This window comes from Platalea leucorodia (assembly GCF_965183815.1).
Source record: "Platalea leucorodia genome assembly, chromosome: 17".
Lineage (NCBI taxonomy): Eukaryota > Metazoa > Chordata > Aves > Pelecaniformes > Threskiornithidae > Platalea > Platalea leucorodia.
Window position 1 is genome coordinate 5,274,860 of NC_138839.1, and position 18,923 is coordinate 5,293,782.

An 18,923-nucleotide genomic window follows, 5' to 3' on the forward strand; every position below is an offset into this window, starting at 1 on the left:
CTTGGTAAATTATAACAATAAGGCATACAGTTTGCAAAAAGTAACCACGGATGGAGGAACTGCAAGAGATTGGAGAACTATGTATCTTCTAAAGGAAATAAAATCTCACTTCCAAATTCCTTATATATCCTTTCTCTTTGAAGTCAAGCATTCCTTATTCCCTTTTCAAAACACATTGCTGGGTCATCACTTAAGAGATTTCTTTCACTTCTTTGCTGAAGATAAAGTCCCACACTGAAGCTTACCTGCTGCATCCTGTGCTCTACTCCCTATATGCTCTGTCACTATGCATAGCAGCTAATAAAGCATCAGTGGGAATAACTTCTGTATCATCTCTCCTTTACTGTATGTGTCAAGAATAAAAAGCAAAGGGGGGAGCTGTATCTTCTATATACATGAGAGTACTTTTTGAATTTGTGATTGGCTATTTTTAGGAGTTGAAAGTGGATTTCAAGAACAGGTATTCATCCTCTTTCCCATCCAGGAAAACTGATAAATACAGAGCTGCAGAACTGGGGACAGAGCTCAGGCCTCCGAATCTGCTGTCTCATGCCTAACTGTTACACATACTTTCTGGTTGGTAAGGCATCTGTGAAAATAAAGAATTTTGTATATGTATGTTCATTTAACTAGGATATAACTAGCAGCATTAAAGAAACCAAAACACAAGTAGGTAAACTGTGGAACAGTAGAGCTGTGTTGAGAATCACATCAGAGAATCATATAAACAAGATTTGTCTTTTACTTTTCTGTTATAACCACTAGGCAACGATGCTGCCTACTGTTCACTCCAGACATAAACCAACAAGATACAATACTCATCTATTACTGTGTCATAGGTACTGCTTTAAAATTTGCTGATACAATACCACCGACAGTTTAACAGTCAGTCCCTGTCTGTTCAAATACAGCATGTATTTACAGCAGGTACATCACCTTTTCAACAAATATGTAGATTTCAGATCATAAAGCCACAGATCTAATATACATGCAGGGAATTTTAGTAATGACAAAATGTGTCCATGATTCCCTTTAAAGTATAGAAATGGTTTAAACCACTTTTTGGTTTGCATTGCGACTCTTGGGCTATTGCATTGCGACTCTTGGGCTATTAACATTTGCTCCACACAAAGATTTCAGAAACTGTGAACTTTTCCCTCCAATGCAGCTGAAGCTGATCTGCAAATACCCTCTCACCTATTGGCTCAGCAATAGCACCCTTCCCCTTCATCAGAAAAGCTCTGGGATGTGATCCCACCCATAGTCTTCCTTATATAAGGCCTACTTGAAAAACTACTTCTTCATTTTTGCTTTTTGGTCAGAGGTCAATTGTATCTTCTCTCCACAGTCTGGCAATGCCTGTGGATTTCAGTGGAACCTGGAACCTTATCAGCAATGACAACTTTGAAGGTTATATGGTGGCCTTAGGTAGGTGAAGAACCTTATTCTGTCCTTCCTCCTTTCCCCCATAAGGGTCCTCCTGAATTTTAAGAGTCTGAGTTCTTCTAAAACCTAGATATTGCTGAAACTTTTTTTCTCTAAAAAACAATAGAAGGATCTTTGTGTATTGATAAACAGACAGCATTAACTATACTTTAGCCTGTCACCCAAGTGTCCTTGCAGCTTTTCAGGAATTTCTCAGCCTAGTAGTTGTTAAAAGTAGAATTTTTGTATAGCGTTCATCAGAGACAGGGAAGAGTTTGCCCTGTCCACTCAATTTCTCTTGCTTTTGAGCACCAACTTATAGAACCTCTGTCTAGGATTAATTAAAAGTTAAGTAACAAAAAAAAGCGCTCGGCAGTTGTTTAGCTTAGTGTCATTTATCTTCAAACAGCTTACAAAATACTTCTCTCATTACTGTGACTTGTTGATAAGTTTCTCTAACTGCCCCTTTTCTGGAGTGCTTGAAGCTAACCTCTTACCTTGCTTACATCTTTGAGAGAGATTAACGGTGCTTTAATGGGGAACTAAGAAAGTTCTTTGTACTTTAATAGCTTTCTTGTACAAAGCTCGGTACAGACTTTAACAGCAGGCAACCTTGTGTGCCGCCTCTCCCTGCCTCTCCCACCCCTTTCTGCCTTTTTGACTTGTGTAAACTGATGACCAGCAGTGTCCCTTGTTCGTTATTGTATACACAACTAGAATGAAATCTGTTTTCTGGTTGTATCGATGCTGGGTGTCCTACTTAGATTGTCTAGTTGGTATCTTTAACGTGGTGAAAGAACTCTTTTCTGTTTCTAATCCTGGTGTGTTATCAGTTAGAAAAAAATGAGGATTTATTCTGCAGTTTGCATACTAAGTCATATACTCTTAATGTGTTAATGTCTTCAAATGGAGTAGAAATTCTGTCTGTTCCTTGATAATAAATATTGTCCAGCTAAGTAAAGGGCTTTTTAAATGAAACATAACTACCACTCTTGTGAAAAATGCAATTTGTTTTCAGCATGTAATTTGGGGAACTTACTGCAAAGTAAAGGCAAAGAATCCTGTTGATGATTTACAACCTATCTTTAATTACTCCTGCTTGGTTGCCAGCAAGAGTACTGAACAAAACAAGGACAAATCAGTATTGTAGAGCTAGAATGAAAAACTTCTCTGCCATGGTAAGTAGAGTGAGAAGGCTAATATCTGATCAGCTGAGTAACTAGATGGTTACAGATAAAGACATGGCTATTCCAAGCCTAGCCTTTCCTTTAATTTAATATCTACCTCTAAAGAACAGATTTTTTTGTAAGTAGCTTGTATTCATACATTCTTATAACCATGTTAAGGCTTAATGGTATGGGTGTTGCTGGTACCGAATTCAAACCCCTCTGTACTTAAACAAGCTGGTAACCATGTAAAAACATGACTGACAGATTCTGGCACTTCCGTAATGCATACAGTAATGAAGTCCCACTTCAACCACAGACTGCATAATGAGCCATATGGTTCAACACATGGTAGCTGAACACACCCTGTCAAGAAGATCACAACCTCACTCTGAATAAAGTGAGACACTTCTAGTGGTCCTGTAAAATAACATTTTTAATCTAGGTGACGAAAACAACTAAATGAATACACAGCCCCCCATTTTACCTGTCCATCCCCCTTCCTGAAAACCCAACTTTGAGCATGCTATTGCACTCTAGAAGCACTGCTTTAAGCTCAGTATTACCAAGAGCATCAGGATTCTGTTAAAGGTGACTGATCATTACAGATAACCAGGAAATCTTTTGACAAGTGTGATGTCTTCTAGTTGCACCTGAAAAGTGTTACTAGCAAGTGGTATGTCCTGAAACCAAGCCTGAGTAATTAATTTTAGAACTGCCCTTCATTTTACTCTACTTAAAGTGTAGGGTGCAAAGATTTCTTGTTAATTCATATATTGCCTTTCCCCTGACAAATGATGAGAATAGGCATTAACTATTCCTTCTAGCTAAGCAGGGGGTAAGTCTGAGACCAAGCCTGGGGTGTCTGTGGGGAAATCAACTGTCCCCGACTCCTAAAAGGACTCTTCTGACTCCAAGTCCTAGAAATCTTGCATAGGAATTGTGCAACAATTGAGAAACTGGTTTCCAAAGAGTAACATGTACAAGAACATGACTTGATCTGTGTAACATACAGCTTTAAACAAACAAAACAAAAAAAACCCAAACAACAAAACCTTGCATAGTACTAAGGTCAAACTATCTAAGAAATGCTTCTAGCAGCAATAAAGGTAAGTCCTGGGTGTCAAAATGGCTGGTGATAAATGCAACTCTGACCTTTTTGCCTCTTATCCAAGGTATTGACTTTGCAACACGCAAGATAGCAAAAATGCTGAAGCCCCAGAAAGTGATCAAACAAGATGGTGATTCATTTTATATCCATACCACTAGCACATTCAGAGATTATTTGCTTCAGTTCAAAATTGGAGAAGAGTTTGAAGAAGATAATAAAGGCCTGGATAACAGAAAATGCAAGGTAAGACTGAATATATAAAATCAAGAGGCTGTTACAAAATTAAGATGCCATCATCAGTCCAGCTACTTGAGCTGAAATTGTTTCAAGACCAATATTTGTAAAGCAATGCAGAGGTAGGCGCCTGAGTTACAGACAAGGAGTTTCACTTTCCCTCAGAAGTAGTATTTAGGTCCCCTTTTATCTAGGAAAAAAGGACATTGTCTATGAGTATATTGCAGAACTGAGACAAAGACATATAGAAACACTTTTGTTTCCTCTTCCACAGAGCCTAGTTACCTGGGAAAATGACAAACTTGTCTGTGTCCAGATTGGTGAGAAGAAGAACAGGGGCTGGACTCACTGGCTTGAAGGAGATGACCTCCATCTGGTATTGACTTCAGATTTCTACTCATTCTGTCTCTATATGGCAAAAATAAGATCTATAATGTGGTCATGGTGCGCACAAGTTGTCTTCTAGCTCTGTAGTATTTGTAATGGATTGTACGTAGGGAGCACATTCTGCTTTGATTTTAGTTTAGCTGGAACAACTTTATTGTTTCACTGTCTTGTATAGTTAAATTCAGAATGTTAAGCATAACTTATTAGCACGGCAGCAGAGTGGTGGTCAGTAGTCATGGCGAAGGATCTATGTTCACTTTTAGAAGTAGTTCCTTTGATTACTATATACATCTATATTCTTGTTTGTTTGGTTTTTTGGTAGGAGCTTCATTGTGAGAATCAAGTATGTAAACAGGTCTTCAAGAGAGCTTGAATATGTACACTAGTTCCTACATGGAGCGACAGCTACATACAGGAGACCATGCACCCTCACGTCCAGTGATGGCTGTACAGAGAAGAACTGATTCCTTGTACCTATTAACCTAAATGGTCTGATGTTTCTGGCTCAGGAAAGAAGTCTGCTGTTGCCAGTGTTAAAGATCTGATTTTTGCTAATAAATGCCCAAAACAAACCAATCATCTTGAGTACCTGACTTCTGAATGTGTTTTTTGGAGGGGGGGAAAAAAACCCAGCCCAAAACTTCAGTGATATGGCTTGGGTCTCTAGTTAACTAATAGCCTAAATCAAACCAAGAAAAACTGCCTATTCTAAAAGCACATGCCAACATCAAACAAAACAAAGGGGGAAGGATGGTAGAGAAGTGAAGATAATGGCAAAGGAAGCAAACAACAAAGGATACAGATTTATTATTCAAAATGCTTCTCTTCAAGGTGCAGACTAGTAGTTAACTCCACTTGCTTGTATCTTAAATGTGTAATGTAAGGTCCTGTATTGCACCATAGCTGCTTTGTTCTCAAAATAATTAAGTTCAGCTTACCAGAGGAAACCAGCCTGTGATCAAATCCCAGAACAATGAAGACAGGTCTGAGTAATCCATGTAGATTTCAGTCTGCAAAATAATTGAACTCTATAAGCACATATTCAGAGTGAAAACAATGCTGCTTTAGTTAAGATTTATTTGCACACATCTGTTCAGTTAGGTGAAATGTTTTTCTTTTTGACTTTGTGTAATGTGGCATAGAGAAGTAGGTTTTATTCTGCCTTGTGTAAGCACATGTAAGTGGTCAGATCAACTTGGTAGTTACAAGTGAAATGAGTTGCTGCATATTGTTGGTAACACTAACATTGCAGGGATCGTATCACTAGTGGAAAGAGAAAAGAGTTTGATTAAATCTAGCTTAATCTTAGAAACTTAATCACTTTCTAGGCAAAAAAAAAAAAATAATCCCAAAGAAATATCTGGTATTTTAAAACATAAGTTAACACCACCTTTCTGATACTATTTCTTCGTCAGTTCAGAATGCTTAAAGCTCCCACCAGAGGCAGACAAAATCTGTTGAAGCTTGGCAGGCTTTTCGTTAAATTGCCCCCCCCCCCCCCCCCAATATAATTACTAGAGGGCTATGTAAATTTAAGCTAGTTTCCAAAATATGAAAAAAAGAACTAGTGTTCCTTATACAGTTAGGGAAATTTGAGGGACCAGCAGTAAAATGCCTGGTGTTTATTCTATGGATCCTGACAGTGCCTTCCTTCTGGAACTGAGTAAGTTTAATTTATTTGAAAACAAAATTACTGTTACCATGTTTTTCTAATATAAATAACAAATTCATGCAGCAAACCTACCCTGTCACATCTATCAGCAATATGCAGCAACAGCCACGCAGACTTCGATACTCCACTAGATGGCACCTCTGGAACGTATTGCGTCTTTATTTAAATTGGAGAGGTTTCTAACAGCAGTATTTTAAGTGTTAAATATTGCAGATACTCTCAAACCCCGCAGCTTTTAAGCTGTGCACTCCAGTAAGACATGCATGAGAAGCAATAGAGAAAGGCAATGATGACCTTAAGAACTCTGTTAGTACAAAGAGAGACTCCAAGTAGAAATCGGAAATATGCAACCTTAGAAACCTGTATGACTAGAAGTGTAATAATTCATTAGTAAGGCTGCTATTAGGAAGTCCTTACTGTTAGAAATATAGAAGAGTTGTTATCAGCAGTGATACTACTTTTCTTATTGCTACCTCCCTACTTCAAATTGCTGATTTGAAAGCAAGTAATGCTATGCAGAACTCCCTTGAGGATGCTTCGGAGATCTTGAGGATGAGAGAAACTACTACAGTGACAAAACTGCTTATCCTAATTTCATTTACATGCTAACCAATTCACATGCTTTCACAAAATACAAATTAAACATCTTGACATGCAAGGTGAAAAAAGAAAGAGAGCAATCACCTGTTCTGAAGGGGGAGGGGGGGAAGACATTAAGATAGCCTTTGCCAAGAAGATATGCTCTTGAATTATAGAACTGAAGGACAAGAACAGAACTCCCCAGAGAAGCACTTGAAGGGTTTTATTCAAAGGTGTTTCAGACTACTTCAATTATCTTACACTGTTCCTTTGATGGTGAAAATTTTTCATCAACCAACCTCTGAGTTTTTTAGTGCAACTGCTGACCATGTGTATTATAATGATTTTAAGGTATGCCAGCTGCATGTGAAAGTACTTTATAGATAGGTGAACAGAACTGTGTTGCCTTCTGGATTCTACAATCAAAAGACAATGGAAAACCAAAGGAACAGCCAGGATTCACAGTCTCTAAAACACTTTCTCTAATGATGATATGAAAAAAAAAGTTATTCAAGTGTTATATAAAAATGTAAGGAGTCATATCACTGAATGTAGTTTGCTATTATTGTTTCTAGAAGTTGGTCTTAGTGACACTTATACAGACTACTTCTAAACAGAGCATGTAACTCTTTTCCCTGACACCATCAGAAGTACCTTTAAGGTTAGTAATTTTTACTCAAAAGCTTTTAAGACATAAATTTGTGTGTAGTCCACTAATAATTTTCTTGCATACTATTCTGTGCAATGACTATATAGTATGGAATAAGAAGTTTAGCATAAGAACAAACCCACAAGTGAAATCACGTAAAAGCTGTGCTTTGGATTATAGCCCCAACTCTGTTGGAAAAAAAAACCGTAACAAAATGAAACATAATCCAAAGAAGATAAAGAAACACAAAATGAAGCATCATCTAAAAATCAAAGGTAACAATATGCACATGTTCTACAAAAGACTGGCAACATATATTATGATCCAATTATTTACAAAAGAATTTGTTTCCTGTTCTGGGCACCTTGGTTAAGTCATCAAAAACATTGTTTTTGTTCAAACACCTTTAAATCAGTACAGTATGTTAAGGAAGATGTATACTGAAACACAAGACCAAATATCCTATCTGCCTCATACATGCATTAAGAAAAAAATCTGATCAATTTTATTGCTTTGCAATTATTTGCAGTGCTTATGGAAATATGTCTTAATTGTATCCCTGGTTCATACAGACCAGTTTGCGTCCATCTTAAGAACATCCTGTTGTCCTCCTTTTATGGGATTCTTTCACTCACTGAGTCAAACGATGCTGCACTGCGCATAGCTGTCTATTAAGATCTTATTATTAGTGACTGTTCATCCCGGGGCAAAAATCTACTGATCCAACTCCCATTTTTTTGTCCTCTTCCAAAAGAGGAACTTCTCAAAATCCTTTTCTTTTTCACCTACATGTAGCATAACTGACCAAACAAGCAGAGCTGGAAGTGAAGCTGCAATTCACTTAAGGCCAACACAGACCCTGGCTGTTTTGTTCTCCAGCTGGAGTTTTGTTTTGAGGGTGAGGGAAAAGAAAGAGGAGGAAAGGATTAATATCTTTCACAAAAATATCATTTTGGGGTATAATGAAAGAACTAAGTGCAGAAAACTTTGTGTTTTTACACAAGAAAGGAAAAAAATACCTCAGGTTCAACCTCCACTCAGAAAGGGCTAAGGCCCAGTACTCACTGGGGGCTTAAGTGTTTCTTTTTCCCTTGGTATGTTATACAGATTGTAATAATTAGACAAAAAGCCTGTAGTACCTCCACCATTCGTTACTGAGAAGTGGGCTAACACCTGACAGGAGCGGAGCGTGTACGGACCCATCAAAACGTGAAGACCTGGGCAGCCTAACGCCAGCTTGGATCCCGACGTCCATACCTGCGGGTCCGCTCCCGCCTCCGGGCAAGCGGCGACGCGTCCGCCGGCGGGCAGCTCCCTCCTTCCCGCCCTTCTCCCCTCCCTTCACCACCCGCTCCCCAGCCCGCCCTCCCCGCTGCCCCGGGCCCCCTCCCGGCCGCGGCCCCCTGCCTCTTCCCGCCCCTGACGGCCGCCTCCCCTCAGCACCGCCCTCGCCCCCGTTGCCATGACGCCCGCGGGCCGCCCCTCTCGCGCCGCCACGACGAGCCGCTGGGCCCCGCCCCTCCCGCGCCCCGCGCCGCGCCGCGCCCCGCCTCCCCGCGCTGCCATTGGCGGGCGCAGCGCGGGGCCCGGCATGCCCGGCTCTCTCCGCGGCGCCGGGCGGCCTCACGTGATCCCTCCCCAAGATGGCCGCCGCCCCCCTCTTGTTTTGATGAATAATCTCTGCGCGGGGCAGGGGCCGCGGCGCGGGCGGGGGCCGAGGCCGAGGGGCGCGGGCGGGCCGGGGCAGCCGGGGGGCGGCTCCCCCTCGGCCGCGGCGGAGCGCGGCGGCAGCTGAGGCGCGGGCAGCGGGAGCGGGCCGGGGACGGCGGCGGGGCCGGCTGCCGGCGGGCGAGGCGAAGGCGAGGCGCGGCGCGGCGCGGCCGCCCCGGAGATGCCCTTGTGAGGCGCCCCGGGGGGCTAGAGGCGGCAGGAGGGCGCTTCCTCGGAGCTGCCCCTCGGCGGGGCAGAGGAAAGCGCTCTCCCTCCGTTCACCATTAAGAGGAAGGCGATGGAGGAGCTGAGCGCGGATGAGGTGAGTCTGCGGGCCGCGGCGCCCGGGGCCTGAGGGGGCGGGCGGGAGGCGCCGCCGGGGGCGGCCGGGCCCCGCAGGGAGAGGGCGCCGGGCTGTTCTGGGCCCTCTTCCTGCCCCCAAGGTCAGGAGCCCGTGTGTGGGAAGGAGGGTTATGGGCGCTCTGCCTTCGCCCGCTGCCTGTGCTCAGTGTTTCTCGTGTGCCTCCTTTCTCCTGTCCCCGACCTGCGACCCCCTGGCTGGTCGATGGGGTTGAATTGCTTCTCTCCTGGTTAATTGTTTATTCTCTGCTTCCATCTGCCAGGTGGTCTTTGTCTGGAGGATGTCTCTTCTCTGTGTTCAACGCTAGGCGTTTTCTGTGTTCTCTGCGTGTGACTTAAAAAAACCCCCCTACTTTTTAACATAGTAAATCAGTTAGTCTTGCTTCCTCAGGCTCTTTGCTGAGAAGCAAGGTGTGTGTGTTCTTATATTTAATATAATTTCTTGTTGAAATAGTTTGAAGCAGGCTTGCCAGTTTTCTGATGCTTCCTTTGATTTACTTTGGTTTTTTTCAATTCAACCCCTTGTTCTTTCACTTAAGAGTTATAGGTGTTATGTTGTGATTGACAGACATCTGACATGGAATAATGTGAGCTGTTTCTTCCTTCTAAAGGGTGGTGTTTTCTTTCTTTTATTTTTTTTTTGACTATAGACTAAGATCTTGTGTTTTGCTCGTATATTGGAGGATTCTCAAATGAATTCTGTCATGGTACTGATCAGGACCAAATCATGTACACCTTCAAATCTTCCCTCATCTCTTAAAATAATATTTTTATGTTAAAGTGTATTGCATATATATAAAGCATATTGTATTGGACCAGCTGCAGCATAGGCTCGTTGCTGTACTTATACTCCAGGGAGGATCAAAAGAAGTTATTTTTGTTTGGTACTATATCTTATGGCAGGATTGTAGAGCAAGGTGGCTGCTGTTGTCACTCAGATTTGTATTCCAAAAAGTTAAGATGTTTTTGATTACACTGTACGTCATGATTTAGCAATCCTACTGTGTTGCAGCAGGAACTAGGAGGAAATACTTCATGCTATTTACTTGTGAAGGTCCTCATACTCTATGGAAGCACTGAGAAAAGGAGTACAATACCTGTCTTGGGGAGGGTGGGATAGGACACTAGTGTTGTGATTTCTACTGTGAAAAGGGATCTCTAATTTTCTAGGTGTATTTCATGAGTACTTTGTTTACATGCAAACATGATCATTAAAGTGCATCTGATTATGATGTGTTTTATGATTAATTTCAGAATTATTTAACCTATGTAAGCTTGTTTGTGTCATTGCTTCAGCAAATTACTGACATCATCAAAAACACCGCATCGTGGAACTGAGGCTGCAGAAAATGAGTTCTCCGGTAGGGACTCATCTACCTTTTCTGGCAAAATGTTTGTCTTGAGTGACTCAAGTTTTTCCATGTCTTTCTAGTATAGTTCAGCTAGGACCAAAGCAGACTGGTCTTCTAGGCAATTGCTTGAGACAAACTTAGTCTTATATCATTTTAAGGGAATCACGCTGTCACTTTTTATTGTTAATGGACCCCTCACTGGAAAGTCACAGCCAAGTCTATTTTAATACTCCTCCACATCTCCGCTTTGCTGTTACTTGACACAGTAGATTCTGGATCAGAGGTGGACTATATGGAAAAATAGCCTTCTAAAATACATTATATGCAACTTCTGTCTAATTCAAACTTTTTATCTGGCCATGACTGAAGGCAAAAAACCCACTTAACTAAGGTTGAAATTAATTGCAAGCCTCTTGTAGATTAGATTATCTTCTTATATCGAACCATCATTACGTATAACATTAACAGATTGTAACTTAAAAGAGGAGAGACAGATACAATGGATAATGGCGTTGGGATTATAGGATACGTTTTAGCTTCAGGTAGGTATTTTGCACTGCTGTCAACAGCGTCTCTCATTGAAATTTTCTCAGCATTTACTTTGTAAAAGCACTAGAAGTTGTCATTCACTACAGACCATACTAAAATCTTTAGGAAGGGAGGAAAGAAAATTCCTTCTTAGCATGTGGATTTTATCATGAGTGTTAGATAGCACGAGATGAGAATGAGGACTGCATAGAAGAAAGCAGTATCAAGCCAAATGTGGCATGAAGTGGGAAAGAATGATGTTAACTTAGCATCTTTTAACATTTACATGATTTTGAGTAGTTCAGAGTAGTGTTTTCTGAGCATAGTACGTGACCAGTGTCACCAGAAAATGAAGCATTTCTTAAACCAATTTAACATGCTCTAATGAGTACAAGAAAAATAAAGCCATCCATTCAAATTACCCTTATTGTACAGATTTGGAACTCTTCTATGATTATGGTAGAATAAAAAAATCCTTAGAGTCTCACTAAGCAGTTGGCACTAAAGCAGATGTTGATACAGATTACTTTTTTTTTTTTAAACTGAGAGTGTGTGAGCCTGAGGGACCAGTCCTCCTGGTTGTATCTTTATTGGTATACTGCATAATCAAATTATCAGTTAACTATCTGTAACAGGGTGCTGTTTTTACATTGTTTGTTGTAGTGTGTCCAGTTAACAGCTTTTAAGAAGTCAAGTAAGATCAAAAATGTATTTCTGAAAGCTACTATTCAAAGACATAGTCCAGATGTGTCCAGCAAAAACTGTACTAATTAAAAAACAATATGCTTTTTCCATTCAACCAATTCAATTTTTTTTTAATTAACCTTTTAAACTGTATATTATGGAGTTGTGCTCTTGTCCTGGTTTCAGCTGGGATAGAGTTAATTGCCAACTGGGGTTAAACTGCAACAGCTCCGTAGGGAAGATGGGCATTGTTTGTTCCATAACCTATTTAGTAATTAGTACCAAATAACTTGTCATTGTTAGGTAATGTAGTGATACATAACAGCTTTGTCATATGTCACTATTGCAAATACTTATTGCTGAAATCAAGGGTTGGGTGTTACTGAGGTACCCTAACCTTTCCTAACAAAATATTTAAAAAAAGCCAGCTATGTGTTTCTTCATGGTAATTTAGAGAGTCATTCAGTCTGAAATAAGAGCAGGTCACTTTGAACTCCCACAATTCTAATCTATGTTATTTGTGTTACATGAAGGGAACAGGCTGGGGTCTCACTTGTGCCTAGTATTGTGCAAACAAGCTATATCTTCTGAGTCCCCATGTTGTGCCCTGAGCATAAAGCCTGCCTTACTTCACTCATCTTGATACCGTTTAGTCTTAAGGCACAAGGGAATTAACTGGATAGAATGTGTGCACCAGTTTTATGCTGCATTCTCAAACTTCTCTTTCAGCCTGCATCTTTGCCTTTCTAGCATAATATTTTTGTTTCTCCCCTTTTTTCTCTCTTAATTAAAACTTCCTAATATTCAGATCAAATTTCAGATTTCTGTGATCACTTTATGTAAACCTAGAGGAATATGACAACTCAGGGTATCTAAGAACCAAATCTGGTCCTTTAACAATCGCTAAATGTACCCTCAGTTGTGAAAGCTGTCTCTTTCCGTGGAAAAAATATTCAGAGTTTAATTATATTTTGATGTTAATTTGTTCAGCAGTAAGGAAGAGAAGTATAATTTGGCTATCATCCTTAAAATGGCAGGGAAAAATCTTGTATTGGTTTTAATTGCAGTATCTTCTCTAAAAGCAGCTCGGGGTCTGGGCAGGTTTCTTTGTTCTGTGCCCCTCTCAGAATTTTTTTCAGGGCAGGTTACAGTCTGGGGGATTGGTCCATAACAAAGATGTGTAGTTGATGGACTACGAGTGACAAATACAAGGCAGAAAGTTAAAGTCTTAGTGTCCTTCTGTTTCAACAGCGATGATTGCAGCTGGTTTTGACGAAACTTTGGCATTAATCTAGCCTAGCGCTGTATGTGAAGGAATGCTGAGTGGCACGAGTGACCTCAATTATCTGCTTGAAACTGGGAGATGATGAAGAGAGGTTTTGTGCAAATCATACCTTGTGAGGGATATGACCTTGTTTGAGTAATCAATGTTTGACTGTATTTGAGAATAAACTGGTAAATATATTATTATCTATGCTGCCTTTTCCTCACATGTTTCCTTCCTAACATCAGATTTGGAACTAGCTAGCAAGAATGAATATGAACAGTTCTGGAAAAGTGTCACATCACACTCTTTTTTTCTTGCTTTTTACATAATTAATCTTCATCTTTTTCCTTCAGCCACTTCTGCATATATGGGCTGTTTGTGTGTGTGTGTTGTTTTTTTTTTTTTTCTCCATTCCTCCCTGCCATTCCTTTATCTGAAAAACATGGTTACAGATCAGTTGAATGGTAAGGGAACAGCTTTTAAAACTTTAATTCAACCCCCTAATTCAAATAGATTTCAATTCAGATAGCTCGTTTTACTGATAATATTTTTGGTACAGCTTTGAGCTATAAAGACCATTTGGATTCATCAATAGGGAAAACGGATATGGGGACGCGTAGCTGACATTTTCTCAGGTGTGCCTCTGAGCGGTGAGGTAGTTCTGTAGTTTTTTCAGATAAACAGCTGAAAAATTAAGGTGTAAGATACAAGTGGAGAAAAATTAAGATATTATTTTAAAATAACTTTTTAGAGACTCTAATATGTACAGCTTCTACTTATGAAAAAGCTAAACACTTTATTTATGCAATAAGCTCCCCTATTTTGCTTGACAAGGAGGAGGGATTAAGGCATTTTAATCATAGCCTTTTTTTGTCTGAAGAAAAAAAAAGTATTTATTTTCTAGCTGCCTTCCATGTTCATGTGGTGACACCTGTCATGGAGGGAGATGTGGTTCCAGACTCTCTTTTCCCACAGTTTTTGAAGTTTGATTTAATTTGATCTTTTCTTCTTCCTGTTGGGGTAGGTTTCACAGGCCGTTAAACGACTGCAGTAACGTAGCATAGACATTGACTTGACGCAAATCTTTTGTTCACTCCTTCACTTGCTTGGCAGTTCTTTAGGATTATGAGCAGAAGTGAAAACTGATACATTGCATGCAATGCTTGAGTATTGTGATACAAAGAGGGAATAACAGGAATTGCTGATTTTTGCAGGGAGTGGACACCCTCAAATATGATACTTTTGTGCTGGGCCTATTTTGAGCTGAAGTTGTAAGCTTTAGGAACAGATCCTCTGATGCAGCCTGTGATAATAATTTCTTTTGTTTTTCATTTATGCTTTGTTATTCATTTATGCTTCAAGTTTCACTTGAAGCACTTATAAATTATTAGTTTTATAAGTTTTATTTTGTCTGCTGCTTTCTCATGTATAATACCAGTGTTACATGGTCCCATCCTGATTTTAATAAATAGGTTCATAACAGTTCTCTGAACTCGGATTTTGAAGGCAGATGCTTCTCTGTCTTACTAGTAATGTGCAAAAACTGTTTTTTAAATTCTGTGTGGTGGAATGTCTCTAGATGATGAGAGGATGTTGCTTACTGTCTGTCTTTACTTCTCAAGATGCTTCTGTCCAGCAGATGAGTTGTATGTTTTAGCGTTGCAGGTCTGTTTCAGATTAACTTGGACAGTGGTCATCTTTAATAACTTTCATCTGCATCTTTAGCACAGGTGTTTTTATTAGTATAATGTGGTGTGAAATTAAGGCAAAGGTCATGTTCATATTATCCCTTTTATCAGATTAATGCAGTTTGTTTCATCAAATGCCAAAATAAATGGGGAGGAGTGTTACAGATTTTGAAATTGCTGAGCAGTAAATGTTAAATTTGTCTTGCACAACCATTCAAGGGACAAACACAGTATTCTCCAGTGCAAATGGTTTTCCAAGGCAGCAAACACATGCTTAAAATCTAAACATCAAGGGTATTTTAGTATTGTCACACAGAACAGAGAGGCAGCGGTAAGACTTGGCTCCATTTAGCAGGGTATCAAATAAAGCTTCTGTATTTGCAGTTTCAGAGGAGTGAATACCCCTGCCGTATAGGAGGGCCAAAGGGCAGCCACGGGGTGTGTGTGCATATGTACGTGGAGATGAACTTGTTTATTTGCTGTTATTTTATTTCCTTTGTGTAGATTCGTCGAAGGCGCCTTGCTCGGTTGGCAGGTGGACCATCTTCCCAGCCTACCACGCCACTTACGTCACCGCAGAGAGAGACCCCACCTGGGCCACCTGTAGTAGCACCAGCCCCGGGGCCATCCCATAGTCTAGGCCTAAATGTCCATAGCATGACCCCAGCTACCTCTCCAATTGGTGCATCAGGTAGGCTGTCATGTTAGCGACAAAAATTATTATTGTGTGTCTACTGAAAGTTATTATGCAACTCCTTATCTTTAGAACATGAACACTATTACTGGTGTTATTTCTGCTGTTACTAAAAAGAATTTTCAGAAAGAAACATTCTAAAATGGTGAATGAAGGTACTTTTTGTTTTCATTTTCCAAATAATAAATGGTTAGATACAATTGTTGTCCAGGTATAAGTAAACTAATGGCATTTAATATAAGGGTTACTAAAGCTTGAAGAAGTTTGTAATACAGTTTAATATTACAGAATATTACAGAAAAGAAAGCCAATCGTCAAGGAGACAGAAAAAACCCCTTTTTTCAGTCTTGCAACACAGCTTTTATTGATTGGTTTCTAGGTACATTTTAGCAATCAGTCCCAAGTTCATTTTTGATCGTTAATTACTAGCATTTGGCACAATTAAAAATAGTAGGCTGTGAGTGTGCATTGCCAATTTAAGAATAAAGTATTTGCTTTCTCCTTTGTATTACTTTACCAATTTCATTATTTACTGGAGTGAATACAAGTAGGATATTTACAAATGGTATTTATTTCAGAAGATAGAAATAATACCTGATCTATTAAAATCAGACAAAAGCAGGAAGTATGGAAAGTTGGGAGGGTCGCTCTGTAGAGAGGTGAAGACAATATTCTTGTATGTAATACCACTTTTGACCTAAAAAAAAAAAGAATTTTGATTTGAAGTTGTCTCTCTTGGAAATCAAAACAAATGGGTGTGTTTTCCAATGTTGTGATCTTCATCTGAAAACTTAAATTGTTTTGCATGTTGTGTTACTAAGCTAAGAGGTTCACAAAACCAATCTGAAAACAAATGTCAAGATTGCTTTAAACAGGTTTTCAATATGATTTCTAATAATTTGATAGAAATAATATTTTTTCCAGTGCTCCTTGATAAGCATGCAAAATTCTTTATCTATTTGCTTATTTGCTTTCTGAAATTTTATGTTTTTCCCTTTGGCAAGTACAGTAATTTACAAGCTTACATCTTGTAATTTAATTACAGTGCTGTTCTGAAATACCTAGAAGTGACTCCTTCCTGCTTATTTTGTTGCCTTGTATCTAAAGCAGATCAGAAAAGCTATCAAAAGCATTTCCTGAGAAAAGCTCATTGCAGCTGGAATTTAACACTGTGTATTGTCCTCATGATTATAGACAGCAACCCAGAAGCAAAGGTGATGTTTTTTAAGAACAGTGCAGAGTTCACTTACTGTGTTCACTCAGCCTGTGGTTACATGACTATTTTAATCCATCTTAGGCCTGACTCTTGCTGAAAGGAGTATTTCTCCCTCTGCTGTCCATAGCAACTGTGTGGCGAGGTGGATCATGGACTTAATCCTGGTGAAAACTGACCCAGGAAAAATAAATGGTTAGTTTTCAAATAGGTGAGGTCCTGATCCATCTTACTGCACAACTGTATAAATGATAATGCCAACAGAGCAGGGGGTGTGGAAATGTGTACCTGAAGGTAGAAATGTTCGTGTATTGGCAGACAGGTTTATCATAGTTTGAAGTGGTCAGATAGCTAAGACCTTGGAGACTTCTGTTTTAAGAATTCATCTGTCTGCACTGGACAGTACCTAACTCTACAGACTAGCTTGTATGATGACCAGAAAGAAGTTACCTAGTCAGTATAGTGTTTGCTTCCTACAGTGCCATTCATTGCAGCAATTTAATAATGCGTGTCTTTTTCACACCAGGGTAAGAGATATGGTTAAATTGGGGAACAGATCAGGAAAAATTGCTCACAACTGATTATCTGCTGCATTCATTTAGCATAAATGAAGACTCAGCTAACGCTGTGTGGTTTGCAGGAGTTCCTTTGAGCAGTGAACTAAAATGACTGCAGAGGATTTTAATTCATTTGGACATACAAAGAGCAGTCCCAGCAGAATAGTGTCCTTGTAAGCATCCAGGTTTATAAGAAGTTGCATGTCATGGTGAGATCAGACTTACGCATCAATTTCATGGAAAGTGTGACCATTATTTTCTATGTATTTGGAAAATATTTTGGAGAGCCTTAAAAACAGTGTATCAATGACAGCCCCACATACTGGGTGTGTGGTCTTCATAATTTTTGCATGTCTCTGTATGCTGTTATGTTCCTTTTTTTTTTTTTTTTAAGGAAAACTGGAACTTCGGGTGTCAGGTGTTTTATTGTATACCTGATCCAGCAAAGTACAGATGCAAGTAAATTCTGGAAGATTTGTTGTGAAAAGGTGGTAGGTAGGACACTTTGTTTGAAGAGGCCTGTTAATGAGTGCTGCAGTATAACTGTTAAAGTACGTTTTCCTGGCAGTGGGAGTAAGACCCCAAGGGAATGTAGAACAGTGCACTTCTTCACCCTGGTAAGCCATGTTTGCTCTGGTCTCTTTGTCCACTGACTTAGCTAGCTTTTTCTTTGGGAAGAGGGAGGAGGAGAGAGGAAGGGCTCAAGCAAGACTGCCCCTTTGTAATCGATGATGTACTGAAGGAAAACAAGGCTGTAACTGGGATATCTTAAATCAGCGCCATGCTGGAATACCCTGCTAAAGTCAGCCTTCCTCTGCCATGGACAGCTTATTTCTGCTGGGTGTTGTCTCTAGGGAAACTACATCATTAAAGTTCTGCTTTTGAAGGTTTCTTTTATTTAACCTGATTGACCTGAGCAACTTTGCGCAGTTCAGACACCATACCTGATGTTTCTATATCCTTGGTTTTGTGGGGAAGCTGAACGAGGCTTTGGGCCTGTGCCTCGTACAAGGGTTTTCAGTGTCAAAGCTGTAATATGCATCACTCAAATGCCAGGACTGGAGGAAAGAGCCATTTAGAACTGAAACGGAGTTTTTCTTGACTTTTTCTCCTTCCTAGGTGGAATCTTTTGGAGACGTTTAATATTGGTAAATAGGTGGTTAAGTGAAATGTAACTTTTTTTAGAGGATCTCAGTTGCTATCTCTATTCTTCTCACACTGAAAACCTAATGGGCTCAAGAATGTTGTTTGAATGTTGTTTCTGCATGATAATATCCAGCTACAGCCCTAAAATTACTAACCAAAGCACAGAAGCTTTGAACAAAACTGAGTAAAATCTACATTTAGCAAGTATTTTGTGATAGGTGCAAGTTACATATGCATTCTGTATTGTCCTGCTATACCTTAGAGTGCTTTTACAGTCTTTAGAACATAGGTGTTTGGACAATCTGCTTGTTAAATTCTTTTCTGAATACCAATGCAAATTAATTTTACCTCACACATCTTTTCCACTTTTTATTTGAAGATCTGAGTGTTTTCTGCATACTGACTAACATCCAGCATGATACAAGGAGTTAAATATAAACTGTTTTTATACCCAGGGAAGAAAAACAGGAGTGTCAAAGTGGTAGTGAGGCAACTTTTCCT

At 39.8% G+C, this 18,923-nt stretch overlaps 2 protein-coding genes across 8 annotated transcripts in view; both read left to right on the top strand.

Moving 5' to 3' along the window:
- Positions 1 to 1,335: 1,335 nt before the first annotated feature.
- Positions 1,336 to 4,696, top strand: RBP7 (retinol binding protein 7; the record flags this gene model as incomplete). Its single annotated transcript, XM_082328872.1, has 4 exons — positions 1,336 to 1,428; positions 3,767 to 3,945; positions 4,211 to 4,312; positions 4,646 to 4,696. Exons 1-4 carry the CDS (start codon positions 1,356 to 1,358, stop codon positions 4,694 to 4,696), a joined length of 405 nt encoding a protein of 134 aa, XP_082184998.1. The 5' UTR covers positions 1,336 to 1,355.
- Positions 4,697 to 9,045: 4,349 nt separating this feature from the next.
- The window catches only part of UBE4B (ubiquitination factor E4B), a 41,454-nt gene continuing 31,576 nt past the window's right edge, over positions 9,046 to 18,923 (top strand). For 5 of the 7 annotated variants that reach the window (XR_014230048.1, XM_082329019.1, XM_082329014.1 and 2 more), the window contains exons 1-2: positions 9,046 to 9,255; positions 15,317 to 15,503. Coding sequence is in view for 5 of the 7 variants with exons in the window: in XM_082329019.1 (XP_082185145.1) it covers positions 9,232 to 9,255; positions 15,317 to 15,503 (211 nt within the window). In the remaining 2 variants the exon portion in view is untranslated. Of the gene's footprint in view, positions 9,256 to 10,589; positions 10,655 to 15,316; positions 15,504 to 17,670; positions 17,894 to 18,923 lie in introns of those variants that run through there. The other 2 variants (XM_082329015.1, XM_082329017.1) reach the window with 2 other exon arrangements.